Source organism: Salvelinus alpinus, chromosome 21 (genome assembly GCF_045679555.1).
Source record: "Salvelinus alpinus chromosome 21, SLU_Salpinus.1, whole genome shotgun sequence".
NCBI classification, from domain to species: Eukaryota; Metazoa; Chordata; class Actinopteri; order Salmoniformes; family Salmonidae; genus Salvelinus; species Salvelinus alpinus.
This window is the reverse complement of record NC_092106.1, coordinates 28,079,427-28,101,795: the sequence shown is the minus strand read 5'-3', so window position 1 is coordinate 28,101,795 and position 22,369 is coordinate 28,079,427. Positions and strand designations below refer to the sequence as shown.

The window sequence follows — 22,369 nt, the reverse complement described above, 5'->3', positions numbered from 1 at the left end:
ATGATTAGTTGTGACAATGTGTGAGTTTAGTCGCCACAAATAGCTGGTTTCGTCACCAAAGCACAAACATAGACGATGACTTATTATGTAAACATGTCTCTTTCAGTTGGACCACATTCCCTGGGTCACGTATAGTGTGTTCCTGTGTTTTCAGCTGAAGCAGATAGAAGTCAGGCTGGAGGAGGAGTATGATGACAAACAGAAGGTTCTGCGTGAGAGGAGAGAACTGGAGACCAAGCTGCTGTCTTCCCAGGACCAGGTACTGTCACCTCACTACCAGTTCACCTTGGACAGTCTTTACCCAGACTAGTTATATGTCCAGTGGCTGTCAACCCTCCTACTGGATAGTTACAGATTATGCAGGCTTTTGTTGGTACTGTGATTAGTGTGTGGTGTAATGTGTTGAGCTGGTCTTAATCTGGTTGTGTTGCTGCTGTCCCCAGGTGAACCCCAGAGACGTGGAGTCAGAGAAGAGGCTGAGGAAGGATCTGAAGCGAACCAAGGCCCTGCTGGCTGATGCCCAGATCATGCTGGACCACATGAAGAACAACGCCCCCAGCAAGAGAGAGATTGCCCAGCTCAAAAACCAGGTAGGTACTACCCCTAGCACCCTCGCCCAGTGATACACCACGGAGATACTGACACGCCACGGAGATACTGACACGCCACGGAGATACTGACACGCCACGGAGATACTGACACGCCACGGAGATACTGACACGCCACGGAGATACTGACACGCCACGGAGACACTGACACGCCACGGAGACACTGACACGCCACGGAGACACTGACACGCCACGGAGACACTGACACACCACGGAGATACTGACACACCACGGAGATACTGACACACCACGGAGATACTGACACACCACGGAGATACTGGGAAAGTCAAGAAACATCACAATAAGAATTGAATAGAATTTCGATATTGGAAATGAAATCTCTACTCTCTCTCTCTCTCTCTCTCTCCCTCTCTCTCCCTCTCTCTCTCTCTCTCTCTCTCTCTCTCTCTCTCTCCCTCTCTCCCTCTCTCCCTCTCTCCCTCTCTCCCTCTCTCTCTCTCTCCCTCTCTCCCTCTCTCCCTCTCTCTCAGCTGGAGGAGTCAGAGTTCACTTGCACGGCAGCAGTGAAGGCCCGTAAATCTATGGAGGTGGAGATTGAGGACTTGCATGTGCAGATGGACGACATCTCCAAAGCCAAACAGGCTGTCAGTACAGTTCACCATTCCTTCCTACCTCTAACCTATTACATTCACCATCACCTTTTCAGCGGTTGAATGACATTTATTCAGAGCACGCAAGGTGTTGGGGAAGAGTGCTGTGGGATTATTTAATATACTCTTTTGAAGAGGTAGGGTTTCAGATGTTTTAGGAAGATGGGCAGGGACTCCGCTGTCATAGTTTCAAGGGGAAGCTGGTCCCACCATTGGGGTGCCAGGACAGAGAAGAGCTTGGACTGGGCTGAGCGAGAGCCAAGAGACCAGAGGTGAAAGAACGGAATACTCGGGTTGGGGTGTACGGTTTGAGCATAGCCTGAAGGTAGGGAGGTGCAGTTCCTCTTGCTGATCTGTAGGCAAGCACCATGGTCTTGTAGTGTACGCGAGCTTTGACTGGAAGCCAGTGGAGGGAATCTCTCTCTCCTTCTTTCCTTCCCTGTCCTCACCTCTCTCTTCCTGTGAGATGGACCACTGCGGCTGCCATTATGAGTGCAGGGAAATGATTTCTGCCCATGATGGCATGTTTCATCAACATTTCTAACTTGAACAAGACGTATCACCTTGAAATCCATTCCAGTTTAATACAGCAGTCATTGGGTGAATATTATCTCTGCAGTGAGAGGGAAAGGTAATTGAGTTCACACAGCAGCAGGTCAGGAACAACAGATACTGGGAGAGATAGATGGAGGAATGGATGGATAGATGTTTTGCAGGTTGCGGTACACACACTGATTTTCATCAGTCTAAATGTACTTTTTGATGGAATGATTGTCTACGGTTTATTTCATGTTTTCCTGGCATGGAAGTACAACAGGAACAAACACATCAATGTTGGGGTTGATATATACTTTACTTGCACATATTTTGGGGAAATGAGGGTATTTATTTGGTCTAACATAGGAAATAAACATTGAATGGGTATTAATACCAGTATGAAATCTTGCAATTCCTTTCCAAGGAATTCTGTTGGTTCTATTTTGGTGAAATTCATCAGATGTGGTCCATTATCCATTCCCCTGGTCTGTTTTTCCCTCCATGTTAACAAGACGGATGTCATTGTGCCAGCAAGTCCTGTCATCTCTCAGCTATGTACTAAAGGATTCATTATCCTTTTCTGATATCCACATTATTCATAATGTATTAATACTTCCCCTGACTGTCCCCAGCCCCTCTCATCTTCCTGCTGCCCCTCTCAGCATTGTTGAAGTAATTATAGAAATGGGATTACACCTCTGATATTCCCACAGAAGTCAGTTAGGAGCAACCTGCTAGCATTAGCTGCTAATTGGCTCAGTTGATAATTTTTTTCATTTAACCAGAACAAATTCTTATTTACAATGACGGCCTAGGAACAGTGTCAGCTCGGGGATTCGATCTAGCAACCTTTCGGTTACTGGCCCAACACTCTAACCACTAGGCTACCTGCCACCCCAGGTGACTGGGAACAGTCTTTGTGGGAGGGGTAATATGCCTCCACTGTAAGATTGTACAATATTAAGCTGTACTGCTGAGCATTCTTATGGTTTATAACATATGGAGTATATTGTGGATATATCCTGAAACAATATTATTCTATGGTCAGTTGGTTGGATCAATATACGTTTCACAATATTGAATGTACAGCTACAGAAGTCAGCATCCTATTTTACACATTCTATAAATCTCTCTTTCCCCCCGGCTCTCTGTCTCTCTCTCTCTCAGCTGGAGGAGCAGTTGAGCAGGCTGCAGAGAGAGAAGAATGATCTGCAGTCTCGTATGGAGGAGGACCAGGAGGATATGAACGAGCTCATGAAGAAGCACAAGTCAGCTGTCTCCCAGGTAACACACACACACACAGTCACATTCTGGTAATTCTGCGTTATTTCAATGGTGTAAGTAGTGTTTGGAATCAGCTTAGTGTATATGTGTAGAGCAGATTGCTATCAAGTGGAAATGAAAAGTGAGCTCTGTCTGTCTGACACTGGGGGAAATATGAGTGATCAGCTTCCACTAGATCCAAATGAATGTATCCCGTCTAAAGTGAGACAGCTGTTCCCCTGGGCTCGCTATGCTGAGCGCTTCATGTAGCAGAAAAAGCACTCATCTCTGATAAGTGATTTCACAATGAGATGTATTGATGTCTCCCCTCCCTGCTCGTGCGTTTAAAAAGATGTCCCTGTGACATTGTCCCCATCAACATGTTTGTTCATGGTTGTTGATCAATCTGTTGTCTGTGCAGACCAAATAGGGAAGAATATATCATGTTGTACTGTGTTAATAAAGGAGACATCATACAGTACACTGTAGAGATAAATGAGTGTTAAACCGGTCAGACAGACCAGTAGCTAACCTGTGTGTGTGTTGTGTGTGTGTAGTCAACTCAGAACCTAGCCCAGATCTCTGACCTACAAGCCCAGCTGGAGGAGGCCCTCAAGCAGAAGCAGGATGTCCAGGAGAAGGTACAGTTCACTGGGACATAGTTGTTTAGCCAGGAGGGTATAGGGATAGTCTTGTCTATTCCCTAATGCAGCACTTTGTCTGCACTTAGAACAACATAATGAGACTCATTGAGCAGGACTAGCTAGCTGACATAAGTCATCTGTCCCATGGAATTTAAATTCATCCACCCCTATCCCCTCTCTTTGCATGGTAGTCCTTACAAATTATTGACATGGTTTAATCGATGTGTCATTTTGGAGAGATGTGTCTATCAGATTAACAGAATTGGTCAACTCCGTTTGACAGTTGAAGATGGAGAACGTCTGTCAGACTGTCTGTCGCGGTGCCCAGTCGGGTGTTTAACTTCAGTAGCCCCCAGCTTTAGCATATGCACCCTTCAGTCCTAGTGATTTCATTCTAGTGCTGTGTAGTGTGGTCACAGTCTGTGGCTGTTCTTGTCAACATCAAATCAAGGTGACCCTGTCTGAGATCAAGCCTGTAATACCTTTACCTCTCTGTCTGTTGCCCCATAATACCACCCAGACATTGGACATTTGTGTTGTAGCATGACACTCACGTTGTGGCGCTCCAATCTGGAGATAACCATCAGAGACCCTGGCCTCGGAACAATTATCCCCGCTGTCGCTGAGGGAGAGGTTGGCTCTAAGATCATCAGGCTAAGAGAGCCGTGTCTAAATCCACCCTTTTCTCTCACTCTCTCTCGCTCTCTGATGCCTAGTCAGTCATTATGGCAGTGAAGCTGTCATCTTATTGGTGCTCCCAGGGGCTCCCAGGAACTTGTAAAGGACAGTTTCTTTCACTTCACATCATAATAATAATTATATAGCCAGTATGTTATAAAACTGTCGACTTTTCTTTCCTTAAAGATTACGTTTAGGCCTATTTAAAGACTTTGTTGGACTGGAGGAGAGTTGGACTGGAGGGCATAAAGCTAGATGTTCTTTTATTGGTTTCAGATGAAACAAAGAGGCCTCGTCTGACCGCCCACGCATTTCCCAAAGTCAATATTCAGGAAATTATTATTCCTAGCAAATAAACTCAAGCAAAAAAAGAAACGGACTTGTAGGCCTGTTGTAAGGCAGGTCCTCACCAGACATCACTGACAACAACGTCGCCGATGGGCACAAACCCACCGTCGCTGGACTAGACAGGACTGGCAAAAAGTGTTCTTCACTGACGAGTCGCAGTTTTGTCTCACCAGGGGTGATGGTCGGATTTGCGTTTATCATTTTTACATTTACATTTAAGTCATTTAGCAGACGCTCTTATCCAGAGCGACTTACAAATCATCGAAGGAATGAGCATTACACCGAGGCATGTACTCTGGAGCGGGATTGATTTGGAGGTGGAGGGTCCGTCATGGTCTGGGGCGGTGTGTCACAGCATCATTGGACTGAGCTTGTTGTCATTGCAGGCAATCTCAACGCTGTGTGTTACAGGGAAGACATCCTCCTCCCTCATGTGGTACCCTTCCTGCAGGCTCATCCTGACATGACCCTCCAGCATGACAATGCCACCAGCCATACTGCTCGTTCTGTGCGTGATTTCCTGCAAGACAGGAATGTCAGTGTATATTATGTTATCATATGGATAACATATATTATGTTATCATATAGATCTCAATCCCATTGAGCACATCTGGGACCTGCCTGGATCTCAGTCCCATTGAGCACGTCTGGGACCTGTTGGATCGGAGGGTGAGGTCTAGGGCCATTCCCCCCAGAAATGTCCGGGAACTTGCAGGTGCCTTGGTGGAAGAGTGGGGTAACATCTCATAGCAATAACTGGCAAATCTGGTGCAGTCCATGTGCAGTCCATGAGGAGGAGATGCACTGCAGTACTTAATGCAGCTGGTGGCCAGCTGACTGTTACTCTTGATTTTGACCCCCCCCCCTTTGTTCAGGGACACATTATTCAATTTCTGTTAGTCACATGTCTGTGGAACTTGTTCAGTTTATGTCTCAGTTGCTGAATCTTGTTTTGATGAGCTTAGTTTGTCTGCTTTGAAACAGCGGAGCAACTTTTAGAAAGAATGAAAATTAATTCAGTCTGGGGCACGGCTTTGAATAATATAAATTAAATGCCTGTAATTATGTCCGGTGTTTGAAGCCCTATCCTGGTCTGAACTATGATAAAACTGAAGCGCTCTGTAGAGAGATGCCGGGCTACTCCTAAAGAAAAAGGTTCATCTGGATCTGGACCCCCTGTTGAGATGTGAACAGCACCCAGTAGAGATATTTTCTACTTTTCGCTCAGGGGCGAGAACAATGACAAAGAGGTGCATGGCTCATAGATTAACCCTCACGCCTAAGACCCTGGTGTGGCTATAGAGAGTAGCCCCAGGCCTAAGACCCTGGTGTGGCTATAGAGAGTAGCCCTCAGGCTTAAGAACCTGGTGTGGCTATAGAGAGTAGCCCTCAGGCCTAAGACCCTGGTGTGGCTATAGAGAGTAGCCCTCAGGCCTAAGGCCTTGGTGTGGCTATAGAGAGTAGTCCTCAGGCCTAAGGCCTTGGTGTGGCTATAGAGAGTAGCCCTCAGGCCTAAGACCCTGGTGTGGCTATAGAGAGTAGCCCTCAGGCCTAAGACCCTGGTGTGGCTATAGAGAGTAGCCCTCAGGCCTAAGACCCTGGTGTGGCTATAGAGAGTAGCCCTCAGGCCTAAGGCCTTGGTGTGGCTATAGAGAGTAGTCCTCAGGCCTAAGGCCTTGGTGTGGCTATAGAGAGTAGCCCTCAGGCCTAAGACCCTGGTGTGGCTATAGAGAGTAGCCCTCAGGCTTAAGAACCTGGTGTGGCTATAGAGAGTAGTCCTCAGGCCTAAGGCCTTGGTGTGGCTATTGAGAGTAGCCCTCAGGCCTAAGACCCTGGTGTGGCTATAGAGAGTAGCCCTCAGGCCTAAGACCCTGGTGTGGCTATAGAGAGTAGCCCTCAGGCCTAAGACCCTGGTGTGGCTATAGAGAGTAGCCCTCAGGCTTAAGAACCTGGTGTGGCTATAGAGAGTAGCCCTCAGTCAGCTCTGCTTCTAGCTCCTAAGCAACTTTGTAGTATTTTTTTTGTGTGCGTGTTATTGCTAACATTATTAGCCCGAACGTTTTTTGTGTTATTGCATACAGCCGGAAATAACTTTTGGATATCAGAGTGGCGGTAACTCACCAGCATTACGACCAGAAATATGACTTTCTCGATTTGGATCCTTTGTTCGTACCCCACAGGGCAATCAAACTTATCCCAGAGGCTGCTCCAAGTTGCCGACGGCAGAGAAGAGGTGTTTGGAGTGGACTTCTAGTCATCCACCGCTTCCGAGTATATTACTTGCTAATGTTCAGTCCCTGGACAATAAAGTAGACCAGCTCAGGGTGAGGATCTCCTTCAAGAGAGACATCAGGGACTGTAACATACTCTGTTTCACGGAATTATGGCTCTCTCAGGATATACTGTCCCCGTCCGTACAGCCAGCTGGGTTCTCAGTTCATCGCGCAGACAGGAATAAAGAACTCTCCGGGAAGAAGAAAGGCGGGGGTGTATGCTTCATGATTAACTACTCATGGTGTGATTGTGATAACGTACAGAAACTCAAGTCCATTTGTTCACCCGACCTAGAATACCTCACAATCAAATGTCATCCGTATTACCTTCCAAGAGAATTCTCTTCGGTTATAGTCACAGCCTTGTATACAGTGGGGCAAAAAAGTATTTAGTCAGCCACCAATTGTGCAAGTTCTCCCACTTAAAAAGATGAGAGAGGCCTGTAATTTTCATCATAGGTACACTTCAACTATGACAGACAAAATGAGAAAAAAAATCCAGAAAATCACATTGTAGGATTTTTAATGAATTTATTTGCAAATTATGGTGGAAAATAAGTATTTGGTCAATAACAAAAGTTTATCTCAATACTTTGTTATATACCCTTTGTTGGCAATGACAGAGGTCAAACGTTTTCTGTAAGTCTTCACAAGGTTTTCACACACTGTTGCTGGTATTTTGGCCCATTCCTCCATGCAGATCTCCTGTAGAGCAGTGATGTTTTGGGGCTGTTGCTGGGCAACACGGACTTTCAACTCCCTCCAAAGATTTTCTATGGGGTTTAGATCTGGAGACTGGCTAGGCCACTCCAGGACCTTGAAATGCTTCTTACGAAGCCACTCCTTCGTTGCCCGGACGGTGTGTTTGGGATCATTGTCATGCTGAAAGACCTAGCCACGTTTCATCTTCAATGCCCTTGCTGATGGAAGGAGGTTTTCACTCAAAATCTCACGATACATGGCCCCATTCATTCTTTCCTTTACACGGATCAGTCGTCCTGGTCCCTTTGCAGAAAAACAGCCCCAAAGCATGATGTTTCCACCCCCATGCTTCACAGTAGGTATGGTGTTCTTTGGATGCAACTCAGCATTCTTTGTCCTCCAAATACGACGAGTTGAGTTTTTACCAAAAAGTTCTATTTTGGTTTCATCTGACCATATGACATTCTCCCAATCTTCTTCTGGATCATCCAAATGCTCTCTAGCAAACTTCAGACGGGCCTGGACATGTACTGGCTTAAGCAGGGGGACACGTCTTAAGTCCCTGGCGGCGTAGTGTGTTACTGATGGTAGGCTTTGTTACTTTGGTCCCAGCTCTCTGCAGGTCATTCACTAGGTCCCCCCGTGTGGTTCTGGGATTTTTGCTCACCGTTCTTGTGATCATTTTGACCCCACGGGGTGAGATCTTGCGTGGAGCCCCAGATCGAGGGAGATTATCAGTGGTCTTGTATGTCTTCCATTTCCTAATAATTGCTCCCACAGTTAATTTCTTCAAACAAAGCTGCTTACCTATTGCAGATTCAGTCTTCCCAGCCTGGTGCAGGTCTACAATTTTGTTTCTGGTGTCCTTTGACAGCTCTTTGGTCTTGGCCATAGTGGAGTTTGGAGTGTGACTGTTTGAGGTTGTGGACAGGTGTCTTTTATACTGATAACAAGTTCAAACAGGTGCCATTAATACAGGTAACGAGTGGAGGACAGAGGGGCCTCTTAAAGAAGAAGTTACAGGTCTGTGAGAGCCAGAAATCTTGCTTGTTTGTAGGTGACCAAATACTTATTTTCCACCATAATTTGCAAATAAATTCATTAAAATTCCTACAATGTGATTTTCTGGATTTTTTTTTCTCATTTTGTCTGTCATAGTTGAAGTGTACCTATGATGAAAATTACAGGCCTCTCTCATCTTTTTAAGTGGGAGAACTTGCACAATTGGTGGCTGACTAAAGACTTTTTTGCACCACTGTATTCCTCCTCAAGCCGATACCACGACGGCCCTAAAGGAACTACACTGGACTTTATACAAACTGGAAACCACATATCCTGAGGCCGCATTTATTGTAGCTGGCGAAACGCTACCGAAGTTTTATCAACACATTGACTCTAGTACTCGCTTAGGATAAACACTAGATCACTGCTACTTGCCTTTTTCGAGATGCCTACAAGGCCTTCCCCTGCCCTCCCTTCGGCAAATCAGATCACGACTACATTTTGCTCCTATAGGCAGTAACTCAAACTGGAAGTACCCGTGCTAAGGTCTATTCAAAGCTGGTCTGTCCATTCGGAATCCATGCTTCAAGATTGTTTTGATCACGCGGACTGGGTAGCCTCAGAATTACTTTGACGCTTATGCGGACAAGGTGACTGAGTTCATCAGGAAGTGTATAGGGGATGTTGTTCCCACGGTGACTATTAAAACCTACCCAAACCAGAAACCGTGGATAGATGGCAGCATTCCGGCAAAACTGAAAACGCAAACCACCGCATTTAACCATGGCAAGGTGACTGGGAATATGGTCGAATACAAACAGTGTAGTTATTCCCTCCGTAAGGCAATCAAACAGGAAAAACCTAAGTACAGAGACAAAGTAGAGTCAAAATTCAACGACTCAGACACAAGACGTATGTTGCAGGGTCTACAGACATTTACGGATTACAAAGGGAAAACCAACCACGTCGCGGACACCAACATCTTGCTCCCAAAAAAGCTAAACACCTTCGCCCGCTTTGAGGATAACACAGTGCCACCGAAGCGGCTTGCTCTCAAGGACTGTGGGGTTTCGTTCTCCGTGGGTAAGACATCTAAGCGTGTTAACCCTCGCAAGGCTGCCGGCCCAGATGGCAACTCTAGCCGCGTCCTCAGAGCATACACAGACCAGCTGGCTGGTTTGTTTACGGACATATTCAATTTCTCACTATCCCAGTCTGCTGTCCCCACTTGCTTCAAGATGTCCACCATTGTTCCTGTACCCAAGAAAGCAAAGGTAACTGAACTAAATTACTTTTGCCCCGTAGCACTCACTTCTGTCATCATGAAGTGCTTTGAGAGGCTAGTTAAGGATCTTATCACCTCTACCTTACCCTATCCCATCTGGACAAGATTAATACCTACGTCAGAATGCTGTTCATTGACTATAGCTCAGCCTTCAACACCATAGTACCCTTCAAGCTCATCATTAAGCTTGGGGCCCTGGGTCTGAATCCCGCCCTGTGCGTCTGGGTCCTGGACTTCCTGACGGGCCGTCCCCCAGGTTGTGAAGGTAGTAAACAACACCTCCATTTCGCTGATCCTCAACACAGGGGCCCCATAAGGGTCCATGCTCAGCCCCCTTCTGTACTCCCTGTTCACCCATGACTGCGTGGCCATGCACGCCTCCAACTCAATCAAGTTTGCAGACGACACAACAGTAGTAGGCCTGATTACCAACAATGACGAGACAGCCTACAGGGAGGAGGTAAGCGCCCTGGCGGAGTGGTGCCAGGAAAATAACCTCTCCCTCAGCGTCAACAAAAGGAAGGAGCTGATCGTGGACTTCAGGAAACAGCAGAGGGAGCACGCCCCTATCCACATTGACAGGACCGCAGTGGAGAAGGTGGAAGCTTCAAGTTCCTCGGCGTACACATCACTGACAATCTGAAATGGTCCACCCACACAGACAGTGTGGTGAAAACGACACAACAGTGCCTCTTCAACCTCAGGAGGCTGAAGAAATTTGGCTTGGCCCCTAAGACCATCAAACTTTTACAGATGCACAATTGAGAGCATCCTGTCGGGCTGTACCACCGCCTGGCATGACAGCTGCACCGCCCGCAACCGCAGGGCTCTCCAAAGGGTGGTACGGTAACCAGGGGCACACTGCCTGCCCTCCAGGACACCTACAGCACCCGATGTCACAGGAAGTCCAAAAAGATTATCAAGGGCATCAACCACCCGAGCCACGGCCTGTTCACCCCGCTACCATCCAGAAGATGAGTTAAGTACAGGTGCATCAAAGCTGGGATCGAGAGACTGAAAAACAGCTTCTATCTCAAGGCTATCAGACTGTTAAATAGCCATCACTAGCCAGCTACCACTCCTCTATTCAACCCTGCACCTTAGAGGCTGCTGCCCTATATACATAGACATGGAATCACTGCCCACTTTTTAATAATGGAACACTAGTCACTTTAATAATGTTTACGTACTGCTTTACTCATATGTATATACTGTATTCTATTCTCTCCGACTGTATTTAGTCAATGCCACTCCGACATTGCTCGTCCTAATATTTATATATTCCTTAATTCCATTCTTTTACTTTTAGGTTTGTGTATTGTTGTGAATTGTTAGATATTACTGCACTGTTGGAGCTAGGAACACAAACATTTCACTAAACCTGCAATAACATCTGCTGAATATGTATATGTGACCAATAAAATTTGATTTGACAAACGCAGACCACATGTATAGCGTCGTGTGGGCGAGCGGTTTGCTGATGTCAACGTTGTGAACAGAGTGCCCCATGGTGGCGGTGGGGTTATGGTATGGGCAACAAACGCAATTGCATTTTATCGATGGCAATTTGAATGCACAGAATGACAGTGACGAGATCCTGAGGCCCATTTTTTTTAAAGGTATCTGTGAACAACAGATGCATACCTGTATTCCTGTGAAATCCATAGATTATAGCCTAATGAATTTACAGTTGAAGTTGGAAGTTTACATACACTTATTGGAGTCAATAAAACTTGTTTTTCACCCACTCCACAAATTTCTGTTAACAAACTATAGTTTTGGCAAGTCGGTTAGGGCATCTACTTTGTGCATGACACAATACATTTTTCCAACAATTGTTTACAGAAGGACTATTTCACTTATAATTCACTGTATCACTATTCCAGTGGATCAGAAGTTTACATACACTAAGTTGACTGTGCCTTTAAACAGCTTGGAAAATTCCAGACAATTATGTCATGGTTTTAGAAGCTTCTGTTAGGCTAATTGACATCATTTGAGTCAATTGGAGGTGTACCTGTCGATGTATTTCAAGGCCTACCTTCGAACTTGGTGCCTCTTTGCTTGACATCATGGGAAAATCAAAAGAAATCAGCCAAGACCTCACAAAAAAATTGTAGACCTCCACAAGTCTGGTTCATCCTTGGGAGCAATTTCCAAATGCCTGAAGGTACCACGTTCATCTGTACAAACAATAGTACGCAAGTATAAACACCATGGGACCACGCAGCCGTTATACTGCTCAGGAAGGAGATGCGTTCTGTCTCCTAGAGATGAACGTACTATGGTGCAAAAAGTGCAAATCAATCCCAGAACAACAGCAAAGGACCTTGTGAAGATGCTGGAGGAAACAGGTACAAAGTGTCTATATCCACAGTAAAACGAGTCCTATATCGACATATCCTGAAAGGCCGCTCAGCAAGGAAGAAGCCACGGCTCCAAAACCGCCATAAAAAAGCCAGACTACGGTTTGCAACTGCACATGGGGACAAAGATTGTACTTTTTGGAGAAATGTCCTCTGGTCTGATGAAACAAAAATAGAACTGTTTGGCCATAATGACCATCGTTATGTTTTGAGGAAAAAGGGGGAGGCTTGCAAGCAGAAGAACACCATCCCAAACGTGAGGCACGGGGATCGCAGCATCATGTTGTGGGGGTGCTTTGCTGCTGACCTCAATCCTATAGAAATGTTGTGGGCAGAACTGAAAAAGCGTGTGTGAGCAAGGAGGCCTACAAACCTGACTCAATTACACCAGCTCTGTCAAGAGGAATGGGCCAAAATTCACCCAACTTATTGTGGGAAGCTTGTGGAAGGCTCCTTAAAGGATTTGACCCAAGTTAATCAATTTAAAGGCAATGCTACCAAATACTAATTGAGTGTATGTAAACTTCTGACCCACTGGTTATGTGATGAAAGAAATAAAAGCTGAAATAAATCATTCTCTCTACTATTATTCTGACATTTCACATTCTTAAAATGAAGTGGTGATCCTAACTGACCTAAAACAGGGAATTTTTACTAGGATTAAATGTCAGTAATTGTGAAAAACTGAGTTTAAATTTATTTGGCTAAGGTGTATGTAAACTTCTGACTTCAACTGTATTTCAATTGACTGATTTCCTCATATGAATTGTAACTCAGTAAAATATTTTAAGTTGTTACATGTTGCATTTTTTATTTTATATACACACCTGTCTATATAAGTGCATGTCAAAGCAAAAAGCAAATGCAAAAACCAAGCCATGAGGTCGAAGGAATTGTCCGTAGAGCTCCGAGACAGGATTGTGTCGAGGCACCAATCTGTTGTCGAGGCACCAATCTTAAATGGAAGAAGTTTGGAATCACCAAGACTCTTCCTAAAGCTGGCAGCCCGGCCAAACTGCGCAATCGGGGGAGAAGTGCCCCTCAGGGAGGTGGTCAAGAACCCAATGGTCACTCTGACAGAGCTCCAGAGTTCCTCTTTGGAAATGGGAGAACCTTCGAGAAGGACAACCAACTCTGCAGCACTCCACCAATCAGGCCTTTATGTGCTTCCGAGTAGTGCAGCGGTCCCGGTTTGGCTGGGGTAAGCAGTCATTGTAAATAAGAATTTGTTCTTAACTGACTTGCCTAGTTAAATAAAGGTTACATTTTAACAATTATGGTAGAGTGGCCAGACGGAAGCCAATCCTCAGTAAAAGGCACATGACATCTTGCTTGGAGTTTTCCAAAAGGCACTGGAAGGACTCTCAGATCATGGGAAATAAGATTCTCTGGTCGGATGAAACCAAGTTTGAACTCTTTGGGTTGAATGCATCATGTTGTGGGGATGTTTTTCGGTGGCAGGGACTGGGAGACTAGTAAGGATCGAGGGAAAGATGAACAGAGCAAAGTACAGAGAGATCCTTGATGAAAACCTGCTCCAGAGTGCTCAGGACCTCTGACTCGGCAGAAGGTTCACCTTCCAACAGGACAACGACCCTAAGCACACGACCAAGACAACGCAGGAATGGCTTCGGGACAAGTCTCTGAATGTCCTTGAGTGGCCCGGACTTGAACCCAATTGAACATCTCTGGAGAGACCTGAAAATAGCAGTGCAGCGACGCTCCCATCCAACCTGACAGAGCTTGAGAGGATCTGCAGAGAAGAAACTCCCCAAGTACAAGTGTGCCAAGCTTGTAGCGTCATACCCAAGAAGACTCAAGGCTGTAATCGCTGCCAAAGGCGCTTCAGCTAAGTACTGAGTAAAGGGTCTGAATACTAATGAAATATGATATTTCATTAGATTTTTTATGATCTACACACATTATGGGGTATTGTGTGTAGATTAATGAGAAAAAAATAACAATTCAATCCATTTTAGAATAAGGCTGTAACGTAACAAAATGTGGAAAAAGGCAAGGGGTCTGAATACTTCCGAATGCACTGTAAATACAATGCATAAAATACGGTATGATATCAGTTTGTTGCTGCTACAGTATGTTGTTCATTCTAAAACGCTGCCTTGTGTGTATGTTCCTAATCGTGTGTTTCACTCTTAGCTCTCGGCACTGCAGAGCCAGCTGGAGTTCCAGGAGACTTCTATGGTGGAGAAGTCTCTGGTCAGCAGGCAGGAGGCCAAGATCCGAGAGATGGAGACCAAGATGGAATTTGAGAAGACGCAGGTCAAACGCTTGGAGGTGAGAGCAGTCAGGGGGGCTGAGGGGCATTCTAGAGGAGGAGTGTTGGTTTTTGCCTGGCGGCCTACCAAGTGTGTGTGTGTGTGGGGGGGGTTGAAGGTCATTGCTGAAGAACTGTCCAGGGGATGAATGAGCAACTTTTTGGGGAGCAAATGAAAACCATTTCCTCAAGACGATTGACTCCCACTACCTCCACCCACCTCTGTTATACCATGCAAGTTTTGCCCCCTCAGTGCTGGGTTCAGCCTCACATAACCTTCTTCTAGCTCGGACTGTTAGCATATCACAGTTAGTTAGAAAATCTGCTCTGTTCGTCATCGGACTAGCTCAAATTCTATTCACACCACAATATAATTTGTTATTCTGTCAGTTTCAAATTACATTCTGCGACAAACGTTTACGTGAAGGATAAAGGTTACTGTTCGCACACAGCCAGGGAACATTTTTAATCAATTTTCTGCCCCTCTGACAAATGCATCTTTGCTCATTTTGGCAACTTTTAGACTTGTAATTACCAGCAATGTGCAGACAGCCAGACACACTGCTTTAACTCTCTCAGATAATTCCTATCTTTCAATGTTCTGCACTGGCTGGAATAATCGAAAGACTGGCTAAGCATTGTTCAGCTTTGGGAAAGATGCATCCAGAGTTAGAAGGGGTTTTCAGGTCATATTTAGCCATGTCTTTTTGCTACCCATGGCATTTGAAACCACTATTTGATGAGTAGGCCAAGTTTCTTGCCCTTATTTGGGGAAATATCTCAAGGCAAGGAAGTGTAGGTTTTTCCTCACCTGAATCTCGCCAGATACTGTATAGGCTGTCAGTGCAGTTCTTCTAACACGGTCCCTGTCTGCTGTTGGTCATTCAGAGCCTGGTGGCCCGTCTGAAGGAGAACCTTGAGAAGCTAACAGAGGAGCGGGATCACCGCAGCACCAGCGAGACCCGGGAGAAGGAGCAGAACAAGCGGCTCCAGAGACAGATCAGAGATGTCAAGGAGGAGATGGGAGAGCTGGCCAAGAAGGAGGGAGAGGCCAGCCGCAAGAAACATGAGCTGGTAAGACCCAAAGTCACAAATGGGCCGAGGACTGGGACACTGTACAGACTGCCTTTTTACAGTGGGACACTTTGAAGATATTAAATAACGGCTGCAATTCCCATCAACCTTGCATTGTTCTGGAGTATTAGACATTCAGGGAAATGAGACCGACAAAGAGACTTCAGAAATGGTCAGATGTAGGTGTAATGCTGGGACCTTAGCTTAGATTTTCTCACTCTCTTCCAACAGGAAATGGATATTGAAAGCTTGGAGGCAGCCAATCAGAGCCTGCAGGCGGACCTTAAACTAGCCTTCAAGAGGATTGGTGACCTCCAGGCTGCCATCGAAGATGAGATGGAGAGTGACGACAACGAGGACCTCATTAACAGGTATAGCTGTCTATTTAGTGCCCGAACATAGTATATTCACTTAATAGAATTGCTGAATTTACCTCATGTCCTCTCATGACAGCAAGTGTCAGCTAGTGAGCACGCACTCAGCATAGAGAGTAGCTACTGTTACACAGTTAAACTGTAGATAAACTCTGCAGCAGAGGGAGATGGAGAGAGAATGACCCAGTCAGGATGGATGTTCCATTGAAACAGGCTTTGGATAAAGCGATCAGAGAACTCTCCCCAGACTCCGTCATTTCTTATTCACACACTCTGAAAGATTTATGCCCTGAAAACTGCTGGGCTTAATTTTTGGGCATTTTATTTATTGAAATATTACTCCTGTATTTGATGAGATAGGCAGCTAGCTAAAGCTACGTCAGTGAAATCGAGTTCTGTCTCCTCACGTTCCTTATTTATTTACTCGCTCTGTGCTCCCTCCGACCCTTGTTTGTTTATTTGTTTGTTTATGAGTGCAGTCCTGGGGAGAAGGCCTTTCTTCCCTCTCTTCCTCCCAGCAGTAAATAGCTCTGTGAGTCAGGTTTGAGTATACTGTGTACTCTTCTCCACGCGGTAACAGGATGTGGAGCAGGATGATGTGGGGTGCAATAGGCAGCGGTTGAATCACTCCCACTGGGAGGAAATATCTTTAATAGAACCACAGGGTCATCATCATAGAATTAGGGATTAAAATACTTAATAGGATCTCTATGGTCATCATCATCATCATCACCACCACCACATCAGCCATGATATCCACAATGATTTAGGATGTAGATCCTTCAAGCATTAGCCTATTCATCACGTTCTTTTGGTTTACTTGGACTGTACCTACCAACTTCCTGTCTCACTTTTCTTTTGTTTGTTTTGTGTTTGTATTCTTTGTTTCTTTGTGTCTCTGTCTGTCATCCTTCATCATGACCAGTTTACAAGACATGGTGACAAAGTATCAGAAAAGAAGGAACAAAACGTGAGGAACTTGAGCTCATGTTTGACATTGTTTGTTTTAACCTCTGTTTTGGAATAGTCTGTTGCCCTTCACTGGAAAAGATGCAATATCAAGCAGCAAATCTATTGTCAATGTTCAAGCCACCTCATATAAATTCAAGTTTAGGACTTATGACGTAGTTCATATGTCACTGAATAAGTACTGAACTATGGGATACCATTCAACGAACAAGCTCAGTGATACTGCATCGTTATTCCAGGGCTCAGCTATTCCCCCATAACCTAATTTGCTTCACTCTTCACTGCATGACGCCACATGCTGAACTGCATGAATGCCATTGACAACATGCTTTTCTAAACCAAGCATGAAACATCCCCTTCCCCAGAGTGTTTGTGTGGTTATTCATCCAGTAACCCCTTCAACTGAGGGTAACACATAATACCTAACAGGTGTAGTAAGCATCCATCACTGGGTAAGTGTGTTGCCCCTCTGGTCAGTCCTTGTGGTGTCCCCCAGGGCTCAGTTCTTGGCTCTCCGGGGTTCTGTCGCACACCACTGTGCCACTGTGCCTTGTTTGAACAGTGTTATGTGCCCAGCGGCCACCCCCTGCTCTCAGGGCCTACTGAATATTTCAGAGCCATGCTCTGGGGTGGATGTGAGACGTGACTGTCTGCCTCTGACGACGGAAAGACGAGGGGTGTGTTCTTCATCAATCTTTCACACTCACTATATAATGCAGGACCCTCAAATGTCTTACAAAAAGCTCTTTGCTAGTCTGGGAAGCGGCTCACACGTAGTGTTAACCTCTGGCTCTGGGCCATTTCAGTCCCATGTCAATGTTCCCTTACAGCAGTCACTGATGTTTCTGCTGTTAAACCCTTGTTAAGCAGTATTGTGTAAAGTGCTGCTTTTTGTTAAAGCAGAAAGGGTTCTGAATGTTAAAGGTAGACTCAGCGATATGACGTAGATGCAGAAAGTAAACAGCATAGTGGGTCATTTTCCGCAACAACTAAGAGCATTGAAGCGTGAGGTTAAACTTCTCCGCTGTTTTGGTCCTGTGGATGCCACACTGTGAACAGCATGTAGTAAACCCGTACACATGCACAGACACTGTATGTGACTGTCTGAGAGCGAAGTCTTGCATCTCACTCATCTCATTATCTGTGGTGCTGCTCGTGGTAACGTCATTTCGCTACCTTTAATGATGAACTTGTACATTACAGTAGAGCAGGTATTCCCAAACCCCCAGGTGTACGCGCAATGCCGTCGGGGGTCCGCCAAATAAAAATGTGAATTTTTTTCTATTTTTTTCTTTCACATTTTCAAACAGTCTATTTATATTTTCCAACGGGGCTATACATTTGCGGGAGTTTTTTTCTCGCCTGAGTAGCATCGTTTCACTACCAAAAATACAATTTAAACCATCTAGTGTTCAAATAGTAAACATCCAATCACATTAACCGTTACTCTCTCGCGGGAATTCCCATAGCGGTCCGTATGTAGCCAAACGTAGCTGCTGCTCATGTTGGTATCTGTACTGATGGCACAAAAGCCATGACAGGGAGACATAGTGGAGTGGTAACGCGCGTTCAAGCAGTTGCTCCCGACGCCACTTGGGTACACTGCAGTATCCACTGAGAGGCTCTTGCTGCCAAGGGAATGCCTGACAGCTTGAAAGACGTTTTGGACATTACAGTGAAAATTGTTAACTTTTTTAAAGCAAGGCCTCTGAACTCGTGTATTTTCTGCACTATGCAATGATATGGGCAGCAACCATGTAACGCTTTTATGCAGGTACTTTCCCCAAACGGATGACGCAAACTGGATTCATGCTTTCATGCCCTGCCTCCAGTCCACTTACCGATATCTGAACAAGAGAGCCTCGTCAAAATTGCAAAAAGCGGTTCTGTGAAAATTGAGTTGAATCAGAAGCCACTGCCAGATTTCTGGATTGGGCTGCATTCAGAGTATCCTGCCTTGGCAAATCGTGCTGTTAAGACACTGATGCCCTTTGCAACCACGTACCTATGTGAGAGTGGATTCTCGGCCCTCACTAGCATGAAAACTAAATACAGGCACAGACTATATGTGGAAAATGATTTAAGACTGAGACTCTCTCCAATACAACCCAACATTGCAGAGTTATGTGCATCCATTCAAGCACACCCTTCTCATTAACCTGTGGTGAATTATTCACAATTTTCGATTAACAAAAGGTTTAATATGTAAGATGGTTAAATAAAGGGCAACATTATTGTTTATTATTTTGTTCCCTGGTCCTATAAGAGCTCTTTGTCACTTCCCACAAGCCGGGTTGTGACAAAAACTCACACTCATTCTAATGTTTAATAAATGTATCGTATAGTGTGTGTGGCAGGCTTACAATGATGGCAAATAACAACATTTGAGAGTGCGCTGACCCTGGTGCTAGAGGGGGTACGCAGCTGGAGGTTGAATGTTTGAAGGGGTACGGGACTATAAAAGGTTTAGGAACCACTGCAGTAAAGACTACAGTGTTGGGAAATTCATGTAACTTAGGTATTAATTGGATGGGAGACCTCAGCTTTTCTTTCCAGGGTTTTCGTTATTGAATCATAATAACCATGTACTTTGTTTTTTAGCACTAGGCAGTAATAGTAATATGGCATTAATAGCTACTGATTTGATAAATGTTTTGTTTGGAATGGCACGTTTAGATGTGCACGTACACAGTACATAGGAGTAATTGGAGACTATTGATTGACACCGAATTGAGTTATTTCAACGTGCTACGCTTTAATTTCTGTTTTCAAATAGATTGGAAATGTAATCCATGTCTGTCGTTGTTTGATCACGAAACAGGTGGCAAGTCATTTTAGACTAAATGAACAACATCAGGATGAAATCATTTTCCTGTCGCTTTAACAAAACAAACCTGCGTCACAATCTCCCCTTTTTAATCTGGCATTGGAGATCACAGCAATTCTCCTAGCGTATGTGTCTTAATAGGTTTTGAACAGATGCGTATGCCTGGCTGGCTGAGTTGAACCCCCATAGGGAGCTGCTGTCTAGGCTGAGCTGCCTAATAAAAGCCCCAATATTCTGGGAATCAACACCCAGGGACACCTGGAGGAGCAGGGCAGAGGGAGCAGAAGAGGGTCCATAGGAGCTAATGATGAATGTAATAGTGTGTAACAGAGATGTACAACCACTGGAGGCAGATTGTCACAGACAATTAATGTCTCCCTCCACACGCTGTGTTTGTTTGCGTCCCCTGGGCTCTCGGCACGGCTTAACTAATGGTATGGCGGTCAAAGATATAAATTGTGTGTGACATCGTGTGTGAAGCGCTCGATTACAAAGGGCCCGTCGTCCCGTCGGTTTTGTTTTGGCCCCGGCCTGGGAAGGGAAGGCCTCTGATCTGAGTACATCGCCTCCATTTACCCACTGTCTCCTCCTTGCACAAAATGCACAAGGGGAAAGAGATGCACATCCTTCAAGTCGTGGAATGGCCCCCCCCCCCCAAAAAAACATTTGAATCTCAACAGGATTGTACCTGTATAAATGAATACAAAATTTGTGCTAAAGGAAATTCTCTCCATGAAGTAATGGAATTATTACTATTTTGTAGAGAGGGTTTCGACATTGATTTTGCATAATGATAGCTAATGTAATTTTGCCCTGGGGATCGCAAGCGATGTCATCAAGTTCAAGAGAAAAAAATACCAGCCTTTTTTTCTTTCTTCAAAGCAACATCAGTGCTCTTAGTATTCCTGGAGCGGCTATAGTTCTTTTAAGCAGTATGTTGCCAGATAAGTGAACGGATAAAATACTAATCTTAAGAGGCTGGGGAGGTGTTGACTCGCAAAGCCCAACAAACACACAAATCCAAGTGTTTGTTTTTTTTCTTTGAGGAGACGAGAAGAGTAAACAGCTGTGGAATTGTCTGCTCCGGTTAGCTAACATTAGCTCCTTTTTCCCAGGGCTCCTTCACTCTTTGTTTACTCCCATTATTGACAAGGCCTCTGTGCCATAGACAGCCAGCCGCTCACTCACAATAACCATTCTCACTGACGTTCCCCACATTGCAGGCCATGCCTGGCCTATTAGACAAAGTTGATTACAGCCTCCCTCCTAGAGAAATGTTTTTATCTCGACTCCCAACCCTTCCCTTCTTAACACTGCCATCTTAGTGCCTAGTATTTCAAGTTATTGTACAGTTTAAAACAGTGGGCTAGTTATGATCAAACCCATAATTAAATAGTTTCTTCAGCGATCAGGGGAGGCTCTTGTAGGCCCTCCCCCGCCCCCCTTTCGGAAAAGCTGACCACGACTCCATTTTGTTGATTCCAGCCTACAAACAGAAACTCAAACAACAAGCTCCCGCGCTCAGGTCTGTTCAATGCTGGTCCGACCAATCTGAATCCACGCTTCAAGACTGCTTCGATCACGCGGATTGGAATATGTTCCGCATCGCGTCCAACAACAATATTGACGAATATGCTGATTCGGTGAGCGAGTTCATTAGGAAGTGCATTGACGATGTCGTACCCACAGCAACGATTAAAACATTCCCAAACCAGAAACCGTGGATTGACGGCAGCATTCGCGTGAAACTGAAAGCGCGAACCACTGCTTTTAACCAGGGCAAGGTGACCGGAAGCATGACCGAATACAAACAGTGTAGCTATTCTCTCCGCAAGGCAATCAAACAGGCTAAGTCCCAGTACAGAGACAAAATCGAGTCGCAATTCAACAGCTCAGACACAAGAGGTATGTGGCAGGGTCTACAGTCAATCACGGATTACAAAAAGAAAACCAGCCCCGTCGCGGACCAGGATGTCTTGCTCCCAGACAGGCTAAACAACTTTTTTGCCCGCTTTGAGGACAATACAGTGCCACTGACACGGCCCCCTACCAAAACCTGCGGGCTCTCCTTCACTGCAGCCGAGGTGAGTAAAACATTTAAACGTGTTAACCCTCGCAAGGGTGCAGGCCCAGACGGCATTCCCAGCCGCGTCCTCAGAGCATGCGCAGACCAGCTGGCTGGTGTGTTTACGGACATATTCAATCAATCCTTATCCCAGTCTGCTGTTCCCACATGCTTCAAGAGGGCCACCATTGTTCCTGTTCCCAAGAAAGCTAAGGTAACTGAGCTAAACGACTACCGCCCCGTAGCACTCACTTCCGTCATCATGAAGTGCTTTGAGAGACTAGTCAAGGACCATATCACCTCCACCCTACCGGACACCCTAGACCCACTCCAATTTGCTTACCGACCCAATAGGTCCACAGACGACGCAATCGCAACCACACTGCACACTGCCCTAACCCATCTGGACAAGAGGAATACCCATGTGAGAATGCTGTTCATCGATTACAGCTCAGCATTTAACACCAT

General features: G+C 45.4%; 1 protein-coding gene across 10 annotated transcripts in view; it reads left to right on the top strand.

Annotated features, from left to right (window-relative positions):
- The window catches only part of LOC139548170 (unconventional myosin-XVIIIa-like), a 184,765-nt gene that overhangs the window by 153,478 nt on the left and 8,918 nt on the right, over window positions 1-22,369 (top strand). For 6 of the 10 annotated variants that reach the window (XM_071357634.1, XM_071357633.1, XM_071357636.1 and 3 more), the window contains 9 exons: window positions 155-259; window positions 444-590; window positions 1,100-1,213; window positions 2,924-3,040; window positions 3,577-3,660; window positions 14,475-14,612; window positions 15,481-15,666; window positions 15,898-16,037; window positions 16,966-17,010. In XM_071357634.1, the coding sequence (XP_071213735.1) occupies window positions 155-259; window positions 444-590; window positions 1,100-1,213; window positions 2,924-3,040; window positions 3,577-3,660; window positions 14,475-14,612; window positions 15,481-15,666; window positions 15,898-16,037; window positions 16,966-17,010 (1,076 nt within the window). The remainder of the gene's footprint in view (window positions 1-154; window positions 260-443; window positions 591-1,099; window positions 1,214-2,923; window positions 3,041-3,576; window positions 3,661-14,474; window positions 14,613-15,480; window positions 15,667-15,897; window positions 16,038-16,965; window positions 17,011-22,369) is intronic. The other 4 variants (XM_071357637.1, XM_071357635.1, XM_071357631.1 and 1 more) reach the window with 1 other exon arrangement.